This window comes from Syngnathus acus, chromosome 13, assembly GCF_901709675.1.
Source record: "Syngnathus acus chromosome 13, fSynAcu1.2, whole genome shotgun sequence".
Classification (NCBI taxonomy): domain Eukaryota; kingdom Metazoa; phylum Chordata; class Actinopteri; order Syngnathiformes; family Syngnathidae; genus Syngnathus; species Syngnathus acus.
In genome coordinates, this window is record NC_051098.1 from 1308249 (window position 1) to 1332017 (window position 23769).

Consider the following 23769-nt stretch of genomic DNA (forward strand, 5'->3'; position numbering starts at 1 on the left):
TGGATGGATGATCGCGGTGGTGCCTTTGTGGGCAGTCGGAGAAATCAACGCCAACAAAAAAAATACATCCAGCCTAGTTAAGAAATCACCAGAAAGATCAGCACGACAATTGTGAATAATAAATAAATAATTATTATATATATTATATATATTATTATTATAATAATAAATAATTGTGATAAATAACTGGAACATCACTCAAATATTGGTGATCCCGTTGAGAGTCTCACATATTTCTTCGCTATCGAGTTTGCTACTGCATGCGCAGTGATACTGACCGGCAGAATAACATCCGGTTGTTCCCAAAGATGATCTTTTTTCTGAAATAATTTTACGTTTACGGACTTAAGTAAGAGTCAAAATTTGGGTGCGTATTATACATGGGTACAGGCTTTTTTCCAGCATCGACATGCCATTTTTAGGGTGCGTATTATACATGGGGCGTATTATACATGGAAAAAAACGGTAGCTGTAAGAATGGTTCCTATGTTGATGTTAAAATGTTGGAAAGTTACATCACCGCGTGAGTTACCTCAGCTTATCGCAATTGTTGGAGCTTGTGCGCAGCGGTAAGTTAAAGGTTGCTGGTATCGACTGAGTATGTTGCTGTGATCGTGTGCGTCTTTGACACAAAGTGAGTATATACATTTCATTGTTAGTGCTGTCTACTGTTGTGCCATTTGTCTGATCGCGGTTTCTTTCGTGTGTGCGCCGTTTGATTGATAGCTACAGCGCGCTCCTTTAAGTTTCCCTCGAACGGCGTACATGCATGACCACGGCTGTTACGCAGCGGCACGGCAACTAATTTATGGTTATTTAATATAGCGGAAACGTTACGCGCAGTTACTTATGTAATGTGTGCTACTAGTGTTGTGTGACGTCAGAAGTTGAGCGTTGACTTATTTCTGTCTGTTGCAGAACCACACACGCACACACACACACATACACACACATGCACACACACACACCACACACCCTTCACACGCTTCATACAATAATCACACACACAAGAATCACATTCACACACCCAAAGACTCACCCATGTACACTACACACACCTGCTCTCACATCCATACGACCAAACGTGTGTCTATACCCTTTTACCTGTATCCCCCTATGAGCCACAGTGCCTGTTACTTTTTTGCCAATAATTCAGTAAAGCAATCAAAACTGAACCATGTCATCCCTCCTGTGTTCTGACCGACACTCAGGGGCGAAAAGAGCATAACCATCCGAGCCAACCACCTATACCAGGGGTCTCAAACTCCAGTCCTCGGGGGCCGCATTCCTACATGTTTTCCAAGTTTCCCTAGATTGGTTTATTTACATTTAAAAAAACAGGAGCCATTCATTTACAAATGTGATTGCACTTTAGTTTACATATTTAAATGTTCAGATATTAAGATGTGATAGACAGTTTTGGCATGATTTGAATGAGGCAAAATAACATGCTTTTTCTCTCGAATATATTTTTATAATCATTTGTTTCAGATGTACTGTAATTATTTTCTGTATAATTATTTAAATTGGTGTTCAGAAAGTCTTTTTTCAAACTTGTGTCTTGAAAAAGAGGGGGTCGTCTTATAATCACGGTCGTCTTATATTCGGGCCAATACGGTATATACCGTATTGTACATGGGTGAGTGTTTGGGTGTGCGAATGTGATTCTTGTGTGCGTGATTCTTGTGTGAAGGGTGTGTGTGGTTTGTGTGTGTGTGTGTGTGGGGGGGGGGGGTTCTGCAACAGACAGAAATACAGCAGGTAAGTCAACGCTCAACGTCTGACTAGTAGACGGCACACATTACATAACTAACTGCGCGTAACGGTTCCGCTATACTAAATAACAATACATGAAATACTCTCTGCAACACACCAAACATAAGTCATTGAGACAACAAAATACGTTTGCTGGCGACCATTAGTTGCCGTGCCGCTGCGTAACGGCTGGCTACTCGTACGATGCGAGGCAAACTTAAAGGAGCGTGCCGGAGCTGTCAATCAAACGGTGCGCACACAAAGCAAACCGCGATCGGAGAAACAGCACATCAGTGGACAGTACAAACAATGAAATGTATATACTCACTTTGTGTCAAAGACGCACACGATCACAGCAACACACTCAGTCAATAACAGCAACTTTTAACTTACCGCTGCGCACAAGCTCCAACAATCGCGGTAAGCTGATATAACTCACGCGAGACTTAAGGCACGGTGACGTAACTGTCCAACATTTTAACATCAACATAGGAACCTTTCTAGTAGTTTCTCCATTTTCTATTATCTCTTCTCTTATTTTCTACTCTTTTCTTTCTTACCGCTATTGTTTCATTTTTTATTCTTCGTGCTACCGCTATTCTTATTTTTATTCTTCGTGACAGGGGTTCGCTTTGGCCTGGGGAGTTAGGTTCAGCATTCGCGTTAAAGATATCTGGCGCCATCTAGCGTTGTGAATGGGTATAATGTATAGACCCTGAATGTAAGACGACCTCCACGTTTTCAGTCTTATTTCAATGCAAAAAACACCGTCTTATATTCAGGCCAATATGGTGTGTGTGTGTATATACCAGGGGTGGGCAAACTACGGCCCGCGGGCCACATCCGGCCCACGGGACCGTTTAATCCGGCCCGCCAACCCTGAATAAATTGTATTATTAAACATTTTTTTGGGTCATTTTGCATGCAATGACTGCGTTTCCCCAGTAGATGGGGAACCGCTCGCCTGCGCATTTACTACCGGAAGCCGTGTCAGAAAGCTCGGTGCACACTCACAAGTGCGTGTACGTACTCAGTAGTACGGACATGGCGCACTCGCGCTCTATTTGTATCAGTCCCGAATTTAGAGCGTGGGCTGTGACGACAGCATTCTTGTAATTCGCGCGCTGAGCTTTCAGATACAGTTTTACGCTAAAGCCACCCACAAACCTTCCCCTGGAATCCTTCTATTAAAATGAGTCGCCCAAGGAAAAGCAAGGTGGACACAGTGCCGAGTGTTTAAAAAAGAGTGGCCAATTTGGCTCGACGTACGCGACGTGACGTTCAGCCACATCAACATCAACCCGTCACAGATCTAGGTAAACGGACCAACACCTCGGATCTCTCCTAAGAATTGCCACAACAAATTCTACTCCAGACTATGACGCACTAGCAAAAAAGGGAGACCAACAACACTGTTCCCACTGAAAATGAAGGGGAGGCTCTCAAGTTTGTTGTAAAAAAATGCATTTTGAATATGATTTGTACACATAGCAGGGATTGAAACTAGCGACCATTCTCATTTTCAAACAATGCAGGATGCTCAAGGACATTGATGCACCACCTGTTTGCGACTAATCTTAACCTGTAAAGTTCTTAAGGCTTACTTTAAGGAAGTGTTTCCCGTTTCCTCACCTCTGTTACCAGGTGTTTGTGAGTTAAAACTCTGCTCTGATTTTAAGATACCTCTCACCGTGTTGCCGTTTTGATTACTTTATTTGGATGTATGCTTTCACCGATTCTTCAAGATGATATATTTGGTCAGAATGTTTGCCGTTTGAGGTGATCTCATAAGATAAACATCTTTCATTAATCTGACCTGCAGGCACTGAAGTGATGGAGACTGTTATTCATAATAACAGTGTCGTATTTTATGAGAATCACTGATAGCAGTTTTTTAGTGAATTATTATTTTTTATTTTTTTAATGCTGTTAATAAATGCATTTGTTTTCAAAAAACTTGTTTGGAATATCCATGCTTTACTACCTACTAAAGGCCAAAATCTTTTATGCAATGACCTTTACAGGTCGCTTATATTACTTCACACAAACACTACGTCCATCTGCTCCTGGTTCGGCCCTCCGGTCCAAATTTAGAACCCAGTTCGGCCCGCGAGTCAAAAAGTTTGCCCACCCCTGGTATATATGTATATCAGTGCTTCTCAAATAGTGGGCCGCGCATACCAAGGGGGGCGCGTGTGACACCAGGGAACATGCTTTTCTTTTGGCTGTACTAGATTAAAGGGTAATTAGACATCCACTTCAGTAAGTGGGAGTGGTGGTATCACTGTAAGAGTGTGCGCAAGGAGTAGTCGCTCTACAGCAGGGGTCACCAACTCCGGTCCTCAAGGGCGCCAATCCAGCCTGTTTTAGATGTATCCCCCCTGCAACACACCTGATTCAAATAATCAGGATCGCTATCAGCCTTAATAGAGCTTGCTGATGAGCTGATCATTTGAATCAGGTGTGTTGTTGCAGGGCTGCACCTAAAACAGGCTGGATTGGCGCCCTTGAGGACCGGAGTTGGCGACCCCTGCTCTACAGTGTAGAGCGCACGGAACATACGCACACACAGCACAGAGCAGGAGATAAAAAGTGCAGTGGGACACCATGGAAAAATATTGAACAGGGTTGTAAAGAACGGCGGAGAGAGATGGAGATAAGAGAATTGAGAGTCACACGAAAGTTAAGACAAGGAAATATGATGAAGCGTACGTAGCTTCAGTGCGACTACGATGGGAGACGAGGAAAGACCGGTGTGTTTACTGTGCCTTACAATGTTGGCAGCGGACAGTATGAAGCCAAATAAATTAAGGCAGCACTTATAATGTCATTGCACCCAAATCACGCTGATAAGATGCTTGAGGTTTTTCAGCGAAAACGGGCTGAATATTGCCAACAATCATCCCACTTTGTGAATGCTACTTCAATCAGTAAGCACTGTAAGCATCATATAGAGCAGCGTACCAAATTGCTCAGTGCAAGAAAAAACCACACCATTGCAGAAGAGCTGATACTACCTGCAGCCGTGGATATGGTCTCCGTCATGCTGCCTCATTTTGAGCACATATTGTTTGATTAATTTTTGTTTTGTAGGTTAAAATGTTTTATATATTGTGCTCTGAGTTAATAATGCTGATTGCTTTGAATTAAATATTATTTATTGCTGTTATTTAATTTAATATTATGTATGTTTATTATTTTATTGTATCTTTTCCAGCATAAAATGGCAGTTGGTCAAGAATGTTTATAGTTTATCCATCCATCCATTTTCTGTACCGCTTTGTCCCCACGGGCGTGTTGGAGCCTGCCCCAGCCGTCATCGGGCAGTGCGCGGGGGACACCCTGAACCGGTTGCCGGTCGCAAGGCACACAGAAACGAATAACCATCCGCACTCCCACTCACACCTAGGGGCAATTTGGAGTGCTCAATCGGCCTACCAAGCATTTTTTTGGGGGTTTGGGAGGAAACCGGAGTGCCCGGAGAAAACCCACGCGGACGTGGGGAGAACATGCAAACTCCACACAGGGAGGGCCTAACCCACACCCTCCTAACTGTGAGGCGGACGTGCTACCCAGTGCCCCACCGAGCCGCCCTTGTTTATAGTTTAAATGATTATAATATATTTTTAATTTCAGGCAAAGTGATGCACATTGAATCTGTTCTGTTACAGACTAAAAAACAATGTTATTAATAGTTATTCTTTATTGTAAGTTGATCTTCCTTTTTTATTTATATTTTGGTTTTTTTAATGTTAATAACATAAATGTTTTCTTCTCCCTAGGGGGGGGCATCACAAAAAATTATTGAGAATCACTGGTATATCTATCTATCTATCTATCTATCTATCTATCTATCTATCTATCTATCTATCTATCTATCTATCTATCTATCTATCTATCTATCTATCTATATGTATATGCATATCTATCTATCTATATGTATATGCATATGTATATATATATATATATATATATACATATATGTATATATACATATATATATATATATATATATATATATATACATATATGTATATATATATCAAAGTCAAGTCAAAGTCAAAGTCAGCTTTATTGTCAATCCCTTCATATGTCAAGACACACAAAGAAACCGAAATTCCGTTTCCTCCATCCCACGGTGACGAGACATACAAGTAGGCGACACAAAACAAAAACAAGAAGGCACAAACCATAAATAATAAATAATAAATAAAATAAAATGAGCGATGAATAAAAACAGACCAATAACCCATTGAATATGAGGGGCAAAACCGAGCCAGTGAGCATACAGCAAGAACAGGACGCTACGCTGAAAGGGGGAGCGAGTTCAGGATCCTAACAGCCTGGAGTACGAAGCTGTTGGAAAGTCTGGTGGTGCGGGAGCGCAGGCTCCTGTACCGCCTCCCAGAGGGCAGAAGTTCAAACAAAGAGTGAGCGGGGTGACTCACATCACTCACAATCTTGGTCGCCTTGCGAGTGAGATGGGAGGTGTAAATGTCCTTCAAGGAGGGGAGAGAAGCACCAATAGTCTTACTAGCCGTTTTCACAATGCGCTGCAGGGCCTTCAAGTCTTGGTCAGTGCAGCTGCCACCCCAGACAGCAATACAGCTGGAGAGGACGCTCTCAATGGTGCCGCGGTAAAAAGTAGTCATGATGGCCGGAGGAGTCCCCGCTCGCCTGAGTTTCCGAAGGAAGTACAGGCGGCGCTGGGCCTTCTTCGCCAGCGACGCGGTGTTGGTGGACCAGGAGAGATCCTCACTGATGTGCACCCCCAGGAACCTGGCGCTGCTCACTCTCTCCACCACAGCACCGTCGATGGTCAGCGGCAGGTGTTGGGCGTGACCCTTCCGGAAGTCAACGACAATCTCCTTGGTCTTGTCGACGTTCAGCAGGAGGTTGTTGTCCCTGCACCACGCGGTCAGAAGGTCAACCTCCAGCCTGTATGGAGTCTCGTCTCCCTTGGTGATGAGACCCACCAGAGTCGTGTCGTCAGCAAACTTCACTATGCGGTTGCCGCTGCAGGTGGCAGCGCAGTCATGCGTCAGGAGGGTGAAGAGCAGCGGACTGAGCACGCAGCCTTGGGGGGCCCCTGTGCTCAGCGTGATGCTGGCGGAGATCTTGTCGCCAACACGTACCACCTGTGGCCTCTGACAGAGGAAGTCCAGTAGCCAGTTGCAGAGGCCGGTACTGAGGCCCAGCTTGTCAAGTTTGCTGATGAGACGCTGCGGCACAATGGTGTTGAAGGCAGAACTGAAGTCCACAAACAGCAACCTCACATACGAGTCCTTCCCCTCCAGGTGGGTGAGGGCCGAGTGGAGGGCAGAGCAGATGGCATCCTCAGAGGACCGTTTGGCTCGGTACGCAAACTGGAAGGGGTCAATGGTGGGAGGGAGAACTGACCGGATGTGCTCCAAGACAAGCCGCTCAAAGCACTTCATGACGATGGGCGTAAGTGCCACGGGGCGGTAGTCATTGAAGCAGGACGGAGCAGGCTTCTTCGGCACAGGTACGATGGTGGCTGCTTTGAAACTCGACGGGACGATGGCCTGCTGCAGGGAAGTGTTAAAGATGTCCGTGAAGACACCCGTCAGCTCACCAGCGCAGTCCTTCAGCGCTCGACCCGGGATGTTGTCCGGGCCCGCCGCCTTACGGATGTCGATAGCGGCAAGCGTCCTCCTCACGCTGTCGGCGGAGAGGCACAGGGGCAGCTCGTGGGAAGGGGGAGTGGCCTTCAGCGGGCAAGTGCTGTTCTGAGCGTCGAAGCGAGCAAAGAAGCGGTTGAGGTCATTGAGCAGACGGACGTCGCCATCACAGCTCTGCGGCGCGGGCTTGTAGTCCGTGATGGTCTGAATGCCCTGCCAAAGGCGCCGTGCGTCCCTGCTGTCCTTGAAGTGGGCGGTAATTTTGCCCGAGAACGCCCTCTTCGCTTCTTTGATGCCCCGGGACAGGTCGGCCCTCGCAGTCCTCAAGCCAGCCTCATCCCCCGCCCGGAAGGCTTTGTCCCTGGCCCTCAGCAGCCTGAAGACAGCCCCCGTCAGCCATGGCTTCCGGTTTGCCCGAGTGACGACGGATACTGAGTGTGTCACATCATCAATGCACTTCCCGATGTAGGAGGAAACAGAGTCAGTATACTCCTCAATGTCCGCCCGACCGTCGCAAGTGGCCGCCCTCCTAAACACGTCCCAGTCGGTAGAGCCAAAGCAGTCACGAAGCGCATCAGAGGCACCCTCAGGCCACACCCGCACCCGCTTGCGAACTGGTCTGGATGTTCTCACCTTTTGTCTGTATGCGGGCAAAAGCATAACAGTGAGATGGTCAGAAAGCCCAAGATGGGGGAGGGGGGCGGCTTTGAAAGCTCCCTTATGCGAAGAGTAGACCAGGTCCAGGAAGCTGTCGCCACGCGTAGGAAAATCAACATGCTGGTAAAGCCTCGGAAAAACAGACTTCAGATTAGCATGATTAAAATCCCCAGCGAAGATGGTGAAACCGTCAGGGTGCGCTGTCTGTTGGTCACTGACAGCCTGGTACAGTTCACTAAGAACTATATATATATATATATACACACACACTGCTCAAAAAAATTAAAGGAACACTTTGAAAACACATCAGATTTCAATGGTGACATTTTTTTGGGGGATATCTATACTGATATGGACAGTTTAAAGTCAAAGTCAAAGTCTGCTTTATTGTCAATTTCTTCACATGCCAAGACACAAAGAAATCGAAATAACGTTCCCACTATGCCACGGTGACAAGACATAGTACACAATATACATACAAGTAAACAACACAAAAAAATAAAAACAAGAAGGCACAAACAATGAATAAATAAGAGTGATGAATAAATAATAAATACCGTTTTTTTCCGTGTATAATACGCAAAATTTAACAAATTTATTGTCCTAAAATCTGGGGTGCGCATTATACATGGGTACAATTTTTTTTTAAATTATTTTTTTTTAATTTAATTTTTTTTTTTTTTTTTTTTAAGAAAATCATGGTACTGGTACGAGTATTGATTTATGTATTGTTCTCTTCTTGTCATGTTGTGAAAGAATGTGGGTTGAATAAATACCGAAAGAACAATAGTGTGTTTGTACTGTGCTCTGGTCATTTCGTCAAAGAAGGGATAATAGTCCTCTTCTCTTCTTGACTGACAATGAATGTGATAGTTTAATACAATCAGCAAATAACAAAATGCGTATTACAGGTAATATTTTATTTCACAACACTTTGCCTTGTTCCTTTCGTCTCTGCTGTTCACTTCAAACACGCTCCATACGAACGCAATGCTCTCGTATCAGACGCTTGCTCGATCACCTGCTCGTTTGCTGTCACAATGTACCCTACACAAATCCGAAACATTTGTTGCGGCTCCGAGTCACGACGAGGGGCAAGTTTTGGTTTCCAAGGGTGTTATTATTCCTCTTCAACGTCTCTCCCATACAGAGCCGCCTTTTTCACATGTCCGCACGTCACTTTCCTCTCTTTTCAGCTGATCGCGGTGGTGCCTTTATGGGCAGTCGGAGAAATCAACGCCAACAAAAAAAATACATCCAGCCTAGTTAAGACCATACCAAAGACTATAAAAATGGGACCCATTGCCTCCCTGCGTGTGTGACGATCATTGGGACTTAAAAAAAATAAAATAAAATAAAAAAAATAATAATTGGGTGCGTATTATACATGGGTACAGGCTTTTTTCCAGCATCAACATGCCATTGTTAGGGTGCGTATTATACATGGGGGCGTATTATACACGGAAAAAAACGGTAAACAAAAAATGGAGCAAGTGTGCATACAGCAGACAGTCAGAATATAGCGCAAAAGTACAGGACGCTACGCAGAAGGGGGGAGAGAGTTCAGGATCCTAACAGCCTGGAGAATGAAGCTGTTGGTGAGTCTGGTGGTGCGGGAGCGCAGGCTCCTATACCTCTTCCCAGGAACAAAAGGATGCCACATCTTTTGATGGAAATAAAAGTTTTCAGCCTACAGAGGGCTCAGTATACAGACACCCCAAAAATCAAAGTGAAAAAATGATATGGCAGGCTCGTCCTTTTTGCCTAAATTCAATTTCTGCAACTCAAAATTATTTTCATTATCTTGTGTGACCCCCACAAGCTTGTATGCATGCTTGACAACGTCGCGGCATGCTCCTAATGAGACGACGGATGGTGTCTTGTGAGATGTCCTCCCAGATCTGTCTAAGGGCATCAGTGAGCTCCTGTAAAGTCTGAGGAGCAACCTGGCGGCGTATGATGGACCGAAACATAATGTCCCAGAGGTGTTCTATCGGGTTTAGATCAGGTGATCGTGAAGGTCATTCAATTGTGTCAATTCCTTCATCCTCCAGATACTGTCTGTATACTCTTGCCACAACAGGCCGGGCATTGTTGTGGATCAGGAGGAACCCAGGACCTACTGCACCAGCGTAGGGTCTGACCATGGGTGCAATGATTTCATCCCGATACCTAATAGCAATCAGACTGCCGTTCTCTAGCCTATAGAGGTCTGTTCGTCCCTCCATGGAAATGTCTCCCCAGACCATCACTGACCCACCACCAAACCGGTCATGCTGAATGATGTTGCAGGCAGCATAGCGCTCTCCTTGGCTTTTCTAGACCCTTTCACGTCTATCACAGGTGCTCAGGGTAAACCTGCTCTCATCTGTGAAAAGCACAGGGCGCCAGTGGCGAACTTGCCAATTCTGCTGTTCTATGGCAAATGCCAATCGAGCTCCACGGTGCTGAGCAATGAGCACAGGAAACACTACAGGACGTCGTGCCCTGAGGCCACCCTCGTGAAGTCTGTTTCTGACTGTTTGTTCAGAGACATTCACACCAGTAGCCTGCTGGAGGTAATTCTGTAAGGCTCGGGCAGTGCTCAACCTGTTCCTCCTAGCACAAAGCAGCAGATATCGGTCCTGCTGATGGAATGAGGACCGTCTACGGCCCTGTCCAGCTCTCCTAGAGTAACTGCCTGTCTCCTGGAATGTCCTCCATGCTCCTGAGATTGTACTGGGAGACACGGGAGACACATCAAATCTTCTTGCAACAGCACGCATGGATGTGCCATCCTGGAGGAGTTGGACAATCTGCGCAACTTCAGGAGATCTTCAGGTTAAGATATCGCCTCATGCTCCCAGTCGTGATAATGACTCTAGCTAAAGCCAACAATTGTGGAAAAACAGTTAAAAAATATCAAGAGGGAGGAACTTGAAATGGACTCCACCTGCAAAATCAGTCCTGTTTTGGGGACCATCTCGTTGTTGCCCCTCTCGTGCACCTGTTGTTAATTCAATCAACACCAATGCAGCTGAAACTGATTAACAACCCTCTCTGCCATGTACCTGACCAAAACCTTATCAGAAAAGACTAATTGAATTCATGTCATACCCTGATAAAAAACTGTTCCTTTAATTTTTTTGAGCAGTGTATATATATATACTGTATGACACCATCTGAACCAAACATGTTTATCTTGGTCTCATCAGACCACAGACATGGTTCCAGTAAGTTACTGTGGACTCGGTCGGATTTTTGCACCGAGTCCGAGTCCGAGTCCGGCCTCTTGACCACGAGTCCGAGTCCGGCTGTCTGGCTGTCCATTTTTTCTGTTAATTCATGTGACTGCTTAGTCTTTATTCAAGGCTAATTTAGATCAAAATCTAAATAATTACAACAGTTTTGTGATGGCTTTGTCTTTATTAAACATATAAACGAAATACAATAAACAGATACTTTCAAGTTTCAATTCAACGACTTGAGTTTGTTCTTAGGAACAAAATCGCCTCAACCAAGTCAGCCTTCATCGCGCCGCGCTGATCAGACATGATAAACTTGAGCCCGGAAAACAGGCGCTCTACGCTGACTTGGCTGATTGGCATTGCTGTTAGTGTCCGAGTCGCTGCCTTGAGGCCGGACGGATAACGATCAGCTGTAACAAATGGGCTCTCTTTCATTCGACCAAGTGCCAACATTGCCCCAATTTCTTCATCTATGTCGGTTGGCGAGGTGGCGGCCGACAAACGCTGGCGGCGCTCAATGCTGTCAAGTTCTTTTTCAAACTCATCCTCCTCCGTCGATGTGGAGCCATCAACCTCGGCCTCCATCGACGGCCCCTCCAGGTGCTGGTGGGTACGAGACCGGATTCGCCTCACAACGGCACGGAGGCCATTCTTGGCGCGCTCCATCTGCTCTTCGCTGAGGAGAATGCGGTAACGCGCATCGACGAAGACGGCTGCCAGAAAAAAATCATTGTCGAAGAGCTTGTCCTCTCGTTGCTCCATTGAATTGGCGATTGGTGAAGCCAGAGGGGGCTGCTTGCGCAACGCTGCCTTCAAGGCCGACCACTCCTTGAGAAAGCTGCCGGGGGTGATTGAGGCCGACTGGAGCTTGACCGTGACATCGTATGGCATCTTGAGGATCGTGGCCAAGGTCTCAAGCTTCTTCCATTCTGACTCGTTAAGGAGAAGTTCCGGAGAAGCAGCCGCCAAGTCCTGGACATGCTCTCGTAGATGAAGGAGCCGTTTTGTCATGAGGCAGGTGCTTCCCCACATCGGGCACATCGACGACAGGGAGAAGACCTCCTCGACGACGGAGGACAGCAAGCAGATTGGGGGTCCGCAGTCTCTTCACCACCCGTCGGACTTTATCCAGTAGTTTCATGACATGCTCCGCCTTCAATCCGTCACGAATTGCCAGTTGCAGCGTGTGAATAGCACAGCGCATGTGATGAATCATTCGAAAATCGGCATCCTGAATCCCAGCGAACTTCTCAAGCTGGACCTCGTCGTCCAGATTGACGCCCTCCTCGTCCTCATCCATTTCGTTTTCAGTATCATCAGCATCTTCGTCGTCCTCATTGATGAGCCGCACGGCTTTGCTCATGGTCGCTGCGTTATCGACGACGATGGAGAGGACATGCAGGTCAAAATCCTTGATGACGGCGTTGATGACATTCTTGACCGCCTCACTGTCATGCCCCCCGTCGGTGTCCTTGATGGCAAGAGTCTTGATTTTAATCGGCTTATATAGGATCCCTTGCTGAGAGCGCGGACGTAAAAGTGAGGCGACGTTCCAATTGGACGTCGGATCGCTAACATTTTCCCTGCCTGTTGGAATAATTTAAGTAAAGCCTTGTCATTTACATGTTATGACTTTCCTGTTATTTAAATTCTTCCTCTTTAGTGACAGAGATGTCTTTTGTTCCCTGTCAGCCATATGTCTCCGAGTCCTTACTGTCCTTTTGTTATGTGTGTGTGTTTTTGTTCCTGTAAGAGGCCTTCACCAACAATGAGCAGAGCATATTTGCATAGGCGAAGTGTTCTGATTTGGTTCATAGATTGTTGTTGGTCAGAACTGTTTTTCTTTGTCAAGCGTTATATACAGTTTGAAGTAGTTGCGTACAAGTTATCCCATATTTACTCAATGTTTGATTAAGTGTTTAGGACAAGTTACTTATTGTTATTGTGTGTTAATTTACAAAGTAGATAAAGTCTAGCAAAGGTTTAGTGGCATTGTTCCACAGGAAAGCGGCAATTCAAGTTATCTGATCTCACTCGCGGACGAGTCAGCCAACAATAGGCGACGAACAGCTGGTTGAGGGCTAATTTACACCACACTACATTCTTTAGCTAATCAGCGTTGCTCCAGACACAATCTCACTCCCTTTAGTGTAGCAACGCCTCTGTAACCAGGGCAACCAAAACATTAAATAACCGTAGCAGGGCTGTGGACAGTATTCCTACGTGCATTCTCAGCAGCATGATGAAAATAAAATTGAACGTGTTTTTTTTATTGTCGGACTCGGTGGACTCGGTCAAAATCAGCACAGAGTCCGAGTCCGGCAAAAATGGCCGAGTCCGACCGAGTCCGAGTCCCTGAGTCCGAGTCCACAGCCCTTACTGGCAGTAACCCATATTCTTAGTCTGCTTGTCTTCAGCAAACCTTTTGCGAGCTTCCTTGTGCATCTTTTTTAGAAGAGGCTTTTTCCTGGGACAACAGCCATGCAGACGGTGTCCAGTGTGTGTGGCGGCAACCAGGTGAAGAGTACAAAGACAAGTTTTTCTTGCCTACAGTCAAGCATGGTGGTGGTTGCGTCATGGTCTGGGGCTGTATGAGTGCGGCTGGCACTGGGGAGCTACAGTTCATTGAGGGAACAATGAATGCCAACATGTACTGTGGAATACTGAAGCAGAGCATGATCCCCTCCCTCCGTAAACTGGGCTGCGTAGCAGTAGTCCAACACCATAACGACCCCAAACACACCTCCAAGATGACCACTGCCTTCCTAAAAAAGCTGAGGGTGAAGGTGAAGGACTGGCCAAGCATGTCCCCAGACCTAACCCCTATTGAACATCTGTGGGGCATCCTCAAACGGAAGGTGGAGGAGCGCAAGGTCTCCAACATCCACCAGCTCCGTCATGTCATCATGGAAGAGTGGAAGAGGATTCCAGTGACAACCTGTGAAGCTCTGGTGAACTCCATGCCTAAAAGGGTTACGGCGGTGCTGGAAAATAATGGTGGCCACACAAAATATTGACATTTGGGTCCAATTTTGACATTTTCAGTCGGGGTGTACTCACTTTTGTTACCAGCATTTTACACATTCATTGCTGTATTCTGAGTTACTTTGAAGTAACAATACATTTACTTTGCTATCCAAGCTCTACAGTGACACTTAACATTGTCTCAAAGTGTCATTTCTTCAGTGTTGTCCCATGACAAGATACGTATAATTAAAAATGAAATGAGAGGGGTGTATTCACTTTTGTGAGATACTGTGTATACATATATATATATATATATATATATATATATATATATATATATATATATATATACATATATAATTTCTTTATCTACATACACATACATACCGTAATTTTCCATGTATAATACGCCCCCATGTATAATACGCACCCTAAAAATGGCATGTCGATGCTGGAAAAAAGCCTGTACCCATGTATAATACGCACCCAAATTTTGACTGCTACTTAAGTCCGTAAACGTCAAATTATTTCAGAAAAAAGATCATCTTTGGGAACAACCGGATGTTATTCTGCCGGTCAGTATCACTGCGCATGCGCTAGCAAACTCGATAGCGAAGAAATATGTGAGACTCTCAACGGGATCACCAATATTTGAGTGATGTTCCAGTTATTTATTATCTTTCTGTGTGTTCACAATTGTCATGGTGATCTTTCTGGTGATTTCTTAACTAGGCTGGATGTATTTTTTTTGTTGCCGTTGATTTCTCCGACTGCCCACAAAGGCACCACCGCGATCAGTTAGGTTAAAATGAAAAGAGAGGAAAGTGACGTGCGGACATGTGAAAAAGGCGGCTCTGTATGGGAGAGAAGTTGAAGAGGAATAAAAACACCCTTGGAAACCAAAACTTGCCCCTCGTCGTGACTCGGAGCCGCAACAAATGTTTCGGATTTGTGTAGGGTACATTGTGACAGCAAACGAGCAGGTGATCGAGCAAGCGTCTGATACGAGAGCATTGTGTTCGTATGGAGCGTGTTTGAAGTGAACAGCAGAGACGAAAGGAACAAGGCAAAGTGTTGTGAAATAAAATATTACCTGTAATACGCATTTAGGTTTAGAACTGAACTCTCGCTCTTTAGTATATAGCTGACGTGTCTTGCGCATCCGTTCTGCGCATCTGTAATGGCGGCCTCCGTATGATATCCGGTCTGCGATGGAGATTAAAAAACAAACAATATTTGACAATAACACACCATCAAGGATTGCACCATCGCATCAAACGATGTGTCGTCAATTATGAATTTTACTGACTAAGTGTGTTGGGCAGAATGGCTGAATGCGATGCACGATTGACAACAAACAAGAAGAAAGGTGATTTCAAGTTTTATTTCGAGGGAGATTTTCTTCAAAAAAAATAAATAAAAAATTTACCCATGTATAATGCGCACCCCAGATTTTAGGACAATAAATTAGTTAAATTTTGCGCATTATACATGGGAAAAGACGGTATGTATATATATTTCCTTTTTGCTTTTCCCCTCAGGGGTCGCCACAGCGAACATCAGCATTCCATCAGTATGGAATGCAGAGACTGGGTTCGTATTATGAGAAATTTTGGCAAATTTTTACGCCGGATACCCTTCCTGACGCAACCCTCTGCATTTACCCGGGCTTGGGACCAGCTTTGTTGGCATATCTGGTTGCCATCAATTTAAAGAAAGAGATCTCTCTCGTGCAGACATTTTGAATGTAAATAGATCACCAAGGAAGTAAGAATAAAAAATATTGCAAAGACCTTTGCTTCAGTCTCCCCCCGGTGTAATGTATATAGATGGCGAACAGCACTCTGTGAAGATGCCCATGGGTGGGTGAGGATCTGGAAGATGTGAAAATCATGACCAAGGATATCAGCAGTCAAAAGTAGCATTCCTAAAAGAAATAAACATATATGACATAAATATGTTTCAGCATTTCTATGGTTGTATTAATGATTGTTGTACAAATGAAAAATGTACTGTTATTTCTGGACTATAAACCGCACCTGATTGTAAAACGCACCAGCTAAAATTAAGGGGAACATCTTGTTTTGTTCATATATAAGCCACACCAGAATATAAACCCTAAGTGTTTTTATGTTACATTTTAGAATAGAATAGAATGCCCTTTATTGTCATTTTACAACTTAGTTGTACAACGAAATTCGGAGAAAAATAAAAGTGAAAGATCTTATTTACAGTATAGCTATTAGTCTAAGAATGAAGGTTAAAAATCTTATTTACAGTATGTTCAATGTGGGTATATGTATTAACATGAATGAGGTTTGTACAGAAAGTAAATAATAAATAGTTATTGCACGTAGTTTTTAAAGGAGTACTTTAGCTGGTGTTGTTTTCTCAGAGTTCAGAGCGGTGATGGCTCTTGGGAAGAAACTGTTTTTCAGTCTGGTAGTCCTCGTTCGAATGCCTCTGTAGCGTCTCCCAGAAGGAAGCATTTCAAACAGCTGGGAGGCGGGATGTGTATTGTCTTTGATGATGTTGTGAGCTCTGCTGACGCACCGGGTGTTGTATATGTCCGTCAGGGAGGGGAGAGAATTTGCGAGATAATATACACAAAGAGGATTGTCGGGAAAGAGATGGTTCTTTGGGGACGCATACCTTTTATTAACAACGTTTATTGATAGAGATGGAGGAGCTCCGCAAACACTGGAACACGAATACATTTCAGCAATAACCAAATAAACTTAACCTGAGGGAAACATGCGCAAAACACAACTAGTGATAAATAAAATGGGACCACTTACAGGGGTGATGTTGGCAATGCAATACAAGCTACACATAAAGCTCCGGAGAAGACATGACCCGGAAAGAAAAAAAACTGAAAAGAGTGAAGCAACAAGATGTCATCAACTGTAGCCTAGAGCCCACTAGTGGCCGGATAAAACCTCTACAGTAGCTGCAGCAGCTCCATTTCCTTTGTTAAGAGCCAACTAGACTGCCTTTGACTTAAAAGCTTTTGTCCTCCATAAAGAAGGTTTGTGTGTAAAAGCTTCCTTTCTCCAGCAATGTCCGTCTTGATCCCATTGTGTCTCTTGTTCGTGCGACACTATTTGCCAGGCGGACGGACGTGATCAACACACAACTCTCTTCCCCAGTGACCGTGTGTCTGGTCACAAATCCCTCCGATGCGCAAAGCGGTGCCGCACAACAGCGGTCCATAACCTTTATACTAATGAGTGTATAAGTGTATTAGACATCACAAAAACCACGCAAAATCCATAGATACTACAAGCCGCAGAGTTCAACGCTTGTGCAAAAAGTAGCGGCTTATAGTCTGGAAAATACGGTATTTTTTCATTGGTGTCTGTCTTTTCAAAGCAACAGGAAATGTTCTTAAACATTTGAATTCATCAAATATCAGTATTGTTTGCGGATATATAAAAAAACAAAACACCAAAACAAAATCATAATGAGGCCGATAATAAATTTGTATCTGTGTGTGTTCGTGTGCGTGTAGATTCTATTTTCTCATTGGTGTCTCTTTGCCTTTACAAAGCAAAAGGAAATGTTGTTAAAAATTTGAATTTGTCAAATATTAGAAAGTGTTGATTGCGGAAATAGTGTGGGGGCAAGTGTGCTTGACTTTTAGTCCGAAAAATACGGTACTAAACTAAATAAAAGTTCAGTTTATAAATTTTAAAATGAACTTGTTCAGTTTATAGTTCATAATTGAAATTTTATGAACATAGGAACAAAGGCCCGTAAGTGTGAGTGCGGATGGTTGTTCGTCTCTGTGTGCCCTGCGATTGGCTGTCAACCAGTTCAGGGCGTCCCCCGCCTACTGCCAATGAATGGATGTATATATATATATATATATATATACAGTGCCTTGCGAAAGTATTCGGCCCCCTTGAACTTTTCAACATTTCGCCACATTTCAGGCTTCAAACATAAAGATATAAAATTTTAATTTTTTTTCAAGAATCAACAACAAGTGGGACACAATCGTGAAGTGGAACGAAATTTATTGGATAATTTAAACTTTTTTAACAAATAAAAAACTGAAAAGTGGGGCGTGCAATATTATTCGGCCCCTTTACTTTCAGTGCAGCAAACTCACTCCAGAAGTTCAGTGAGGATCTTTGAATGATCCAATGTTGTCCTAAATGACTGATGATGATAAATAGAATGCTCCTGTGTGTAATCAAGTCTCCGTATAAATGCACCTGCTCTTTGATAGTCTCAGGGTTCTGTTTAAAGCGCAGAGAGAACCATGAAGACAAAGGAACACACCAGGCAGGTCCGAGATATTGTTGTGGAGAAGTTTAAAGCCGGATTTGGATACAAAAAGATTTCCCAAGCTTTAAACATCTCAAGGAGCACTGTGCAAGCGATTACAGTGCCTTGCGAAAGTATTCGGCCCCCTTGAACCTTTCAACATTTCGCCACATTTCAGGCTTCAAACATAAAGATATAACATTTTTATTTTTTGTCAAGAATCAACAACAAGTGGGACACAATCGTGAAGTGGAACGAAATTTATTGGATAATTTAAACATTTTTAACAAATAAAAAACTGAAAAGTGGGGTGTGCAATATTATTCGGCCCCTTTACCTTCAGTGCAGCAAACTTACTCCAGAAGTTCAGTGAGGATCTTTGAATGATCCAATGTTGTCCTAAATGACTGATGATGATAAATAGAATGCTCCTGTGTGTAATCAAGTCTCCGTATAAATGCACCTGCTCTTTGATAGTCTCAGGGTTCTGTTTAAAGCGCAGAGAGAACCATGAAGACAAAAGAACACACCAGGCAGGTCCGAGATACTGTTGTGGAGAAGTTTAAAGCCGGATTTGGATACAAAAATATTTCCCAAGCTTTAAACATCTCAAGGAGCACTGTGCAAGCAATTATATTGAAATGGAAGGAGTATCAGACCACTGCAAATCTACCAAGACTTTGGAGGCTGAGAAAACACACACCCGCTCGCCCCAAAACATCACAAGGGTACACACAAGCGGGCATGCACTCCTTTCCTTAGCTGTGTGTGACAAAAAGAGGAAACCTCTTTGGCCTCTTCCTGAACAAAATGGCCGCTTCAAAGAATCCAATAGCAGACCGTGGTTTCCTGCTGAGACTCTTTGCTGGGTCTACTCACCTCCCGAATTTAATGTTTGGCTTTGGGGGCGGGATTTACCACAAAACAAAAAAACCCAACAACAACCGTCCCTCCAAACTTTCATCTCAAACAAGGAGAAGACTGATCAGAGATGCAGCCAAGAGGCCCATGATCACACTGGATGAACTGCAGATAACTACAGCTGAGGTGGGAGAGTCTGTCCATAGGACAACAATCAGTCGTGCACTGCACAAATCTGGCCTTTTTGGAAGAGTGGCAAGAAGAAAGCCATTTCTCAAAGATATCCATAAAAAGTCTCGTTTAAAGTTTGCCACAAGCCACCTGGGAGACACACCAAACATGTGGAAGAAGGTGCTCTGGTCAGATGAAACCAAAATCGAACTTTTTGGCCACAATGCAAAACGATATGTTTGGCGTAAAAGCAACACAGCTCATCACCCTGAACACACCATCCCCACTGTCAAACATGGTGGTGGCAGCATCATGGTTTGGGCCTGCTTTTCTTCAGCAGGGACAGGGAAGATGGCTAAAATTGATGGGAAGATGGATGGAGCCAAATACAGGACCATTCTGGAAGAAAACCTGTTGGAGTCTGCAAAAGACCTGAGACTGGGATGGAGATTTATCTTCCAACAGGACAATGATCCAAAACATAAAGCCAAATCTACAATGGAATGGTTCACAAATAGACGTATCCAGGTGTTAGAATGGCCAAGTCAAAGTCCAGACCTGAATCCAATCGAGAATCTGTGGAAAGAGCTGAAGACTGCTGTTCACAAACACTCTCCATCCAACCTCACTGAGCTCGAGCTGTTTTGCAAGGAAGAATGGGCAAGAATTCCAGTCTCTCGATGTGCAAAACTGATAGAGACATACCCCAAGCGACTTGCAGCTGTAATTGCAGCAAAAGGTGGCGCTACAAAGTATTAGCGCAAGGGGCCGAATAATATTGCACGCCGCACTTTTCAGTTTTTTATTTGTTAAAAAAGTTTAAATTATCCAATAAATTTCGTTCCACTTCACGATTGTGTCCCACTTGTTGTTGATTCTTGACAAAAAATTAAAATTTTATATCTTTATGTTTGAAGCCTGAAATGTGGCGAAATGTTGAAAAGTTCAAGGGGGCCGAATACTTTCGCAAGGCACTGTAAATGTTGAACAGAGGCTGTGATTTACCGAACTCAAATTCCTTGTTTGGCACGTTCAAACATGGCGAATAAAAAATTCTTGAATTTGCTTCCTTTGGAGGCATGATTAGAGTTGATGCAATCCTCAGAGTAACGAGAATGTAATAACGAACGGAGTCTCATCTCGCGAGGTTCGACAACCGAAATTTCGTCCGACATCCGAAGCAAAAAAATGCTAATTTTTTGTTCGAATACCGATTTGTTCGAGAACGGGGACGTTCAAAAACCGAGGCTCCACTGTATATACAATATGAGATGTTCACACATTTATTTGGGTTGACAATTTTAATGGCCCTCTGAGGCAAACCATGACTATGATGCAGCCCGTGATAAAAATAAGTTTGACACCCCTGCCATAAATGAAGACCGCTGCCCGGATTCAAACCTACAACCTCTTCACCGTGAGGCGGATGTGTCAACCAGCCGCCCACAGTGCCACCACTAGAAACTAATCATATGATTGTCACTGTGTCTTACCACTCGGATTGAATTTCATGCAGGATATGGGTTTGTCATGAGCTGGAAAATGAGCCACTAGTCCCACTCCTTCTGAGTCCTCACTCACCAAGACCTGCAGCAAGCAGACACAAATGGTACTTGTAAAAAAACAGCCAGACGAACACACATGTGCACAAAAGACAAAATCATGACTGACCATTAGTAAGATTTTTCCTAGTGGAGAAAGAGGAGGTCGACACACCCCTGCTGAAATGCCAGATACCCTATAATCTATTTAAATGTTGCCCTTGACCACAACATATTAACCCATTCCCCATCAAATTGGTCATTTTGGCTTGCAAATGTGATGTGGATGTGACACATACCCCTTCAGTGCTCCTCATTTTGGTGTAAAAATCAATGGCATAATACTATAATCAACTTGTGTTGAATAAAGATGTGTTGAATACTAAATGAACAAAGAATATTTTTGCTAAAATTCACATATATAAATAATAAGTATATATATATATATATATTTGTATATATATATTTGTATTTGTATATATATATATATATATATATTAGGGGTGTAAATCACGGGTTTTGTCACGATACGATATCATATCGATACAAAGAACCACGATACGATATTTGCCGATATCTTTAAGCCTGCTGTGATTCATTCACGATACATCACGATATAGTGCTCTACGATCGATATAGAACAATATCCTGATTTATAACAATTCATACGCAAAATCAACAAGGTACTCCAAACTCTTTATTTAGGAAATTACAAAGTGCTTCCAAACGAATGACTTGAAGCCTAAAGGGGAGCGAATTTCCCCGTCTTCTTGGACACTAGCCATAGCACCAGCCCAGGAGCCGCGTAGTTGTCGGCTCCCCTTTCACGTGCCTGCTCTGCTCACAACACAACACGCCGCGCACTGCTCCCGGAAAGAGGAAGCAAGCAACAATGAACTGGATTTCAAAATAAAGTCGCGTCTAATGTCCGAGGTCAAAAACGGGCGACATAGATCGATGTTTACGTTTTGCATCGATGGCAACAAATCGTAGAGCATTATATCGATTAATCGATGTGTATCAATGAATCGTTACACCCCTGATATATATATATACAGAAAATAATATAAATATGATATTTGTGTGTGTGTGTGTGTGTGTGTGTGTGTGTGTGTGTGTGTGTGTGTGTAAAACATATGTAGGTGTAGCTAAAGTATATGTGTTGGAATAATTCAAGTGAAGTCTTGGCCTGCCAGACCTGGCGAAGGCCTTCACGCATTGTTATTCCACTTTATTAGTGTGAAGGTGAAGACCTTCACACTATTGTTATTCCTGTCCTTTATTATTAGTGTGAAGGTGAAGACCTTCACACTATTGTTATTGTTGTCCTTTATTATTATTCTACATCTTCCGCTCACTTTTTTGACGCTTAACTAGTTCCACATACTTCAACCGATTCACTCCGTTCCACTTTTCACTTATTCCAAATATTCATGACACCGTTGCTTACATTTTGTTCATTCCAAAAATCTTCCGTTTTCACAAAATTCCCAAATTTCCGGCAATTTTTTCCCCATTCATTCTTAATGGCAGATTCAACATTTCACATTTACGTTGTTCCAGTTTGAAATTCACATAATTCAACACATTCAAATCACATTGGGGACATTCCCAAACTTGCCAAATTAAAAAATGTCACGTTTTCACTTTTAATATTTGCACAAAATTTCACAAAATTTCGTTTTTCACTTCTAATTTCAACATACTTCAACCGATTCAACTCGTTCCAACTTTCAACTGTTCATCTTTTGCCTACCTATTCCACACCTTCCCACTTAGCAAAAATTCCACTTTTTCAAATTTGAAATTCAACCAAATTCTCCTAAATTTCGTTTTTCTACTCTAATTTCTACATTTTTCAACCGATTCAACTCGTTTCAACATCATTCTGCAGCATTCCCCAAGTACCGTTTTTTTCCGTGTATAATACGCAAAATTTAACTAATTTATTGTCCTAAAATCTGGGGTGCGCATTATACATGGGTACAATTTTTTAAAAATTTTTTTTTTTTAATTTAATTTTTTTTTTTTTTTTTTTTTTTTTTTTTAAGAAAATCATGGTACTGGTACGAGTATTGATTTATGTATTGTTCTCTTCTTGTCATGTTGTGAAAGAATGTGGGTTGAATAAATACCGAAAGAACAATAGTGTGTTTGTACTGTGCTCTGGTCATTCCGTCAAAGAAGGGATAATAGTCCTCTTCTCTTCTTGACTGACAATGAATGTGATAGTTTAATACAATCAGCAAATAACAAAATGCGTATTACAGGTAATATTTTATTTCACAACACTTTGCCTTGTTCCTTTCGTCTCTGCTGTTCACTTCAAACACGCTCCATACGAACGCAATGCTCTCGTATCAGACGCTTGCTCGATCACCTGCTCGTTTGCTGTCACAATGTACCCTACACAAATCCGAAACATTTGTTGCGGCTCCGAGTCACGACGAGGGGCAAGTTTTGGTTTCCAAGGGTGTTATTATTCCTCTTCAACGTCTCTCCCATACATAGCCGCCTTTTTCACATGTCCGCACGTCACTTTCCTCTCTTTTCAGCTGATCGCGGTGGTGCCTTTATGGGCAGTCGGAGAAATCAACGCCAACAAAAAAAATACATCCAGCCTAGTTAAGACCATACCAAAGACTATAAAAATGGGACCCATTGCCTCCCTGCGTG

The 23769-nt window shown here is 43.4% G+C and overlaps 1 protein-coding gene and 1 long non-coding RNA gene across 13 annotated transcripts in view; one reads left to right on the plus strand and one right to left on the minus strand.

Annotated features, from left to right (window-relative positions):
• bcas3 (BCAS3 microtubule associated cell migration factor) overlaps positions 1–23769 on the minus strand; it is a 329552-nt gene that overhangs the window by 101988 nt on the left and 203795 nt on the right. For 11 of the 12 annotated variants that reach the window (XM_037268397.1, XM_037268399.1, XM_037268403.1 and 8 more), the window contains 2 exons: positions 21046–21139; positions 16042–16175 (listed from right to left, as the gene is read on the minus strand). In XM_037268397.1, coding sequence (XP_037124292.1) covers positions 16042–16175; positions 21046–21139 — 228 coding nt within the window. The remainder of the gene's footprint in view (positions 1–16041; positions 16176–21045; positions 21140–23769) is intronic. The other variant, XM_037268405.1, reaches the window with a different exon arrangement.
• On the plus strand, positions 413–16935 carry LOC119132914. Its single transcript, XR_005100000.1, has 3 exons — positions 413–423; positions 9613–9615; positions 16846–16935. It is a non-coding gene; the product is annotated as an uncharacterized LOC119132914 (long non-coding RNA).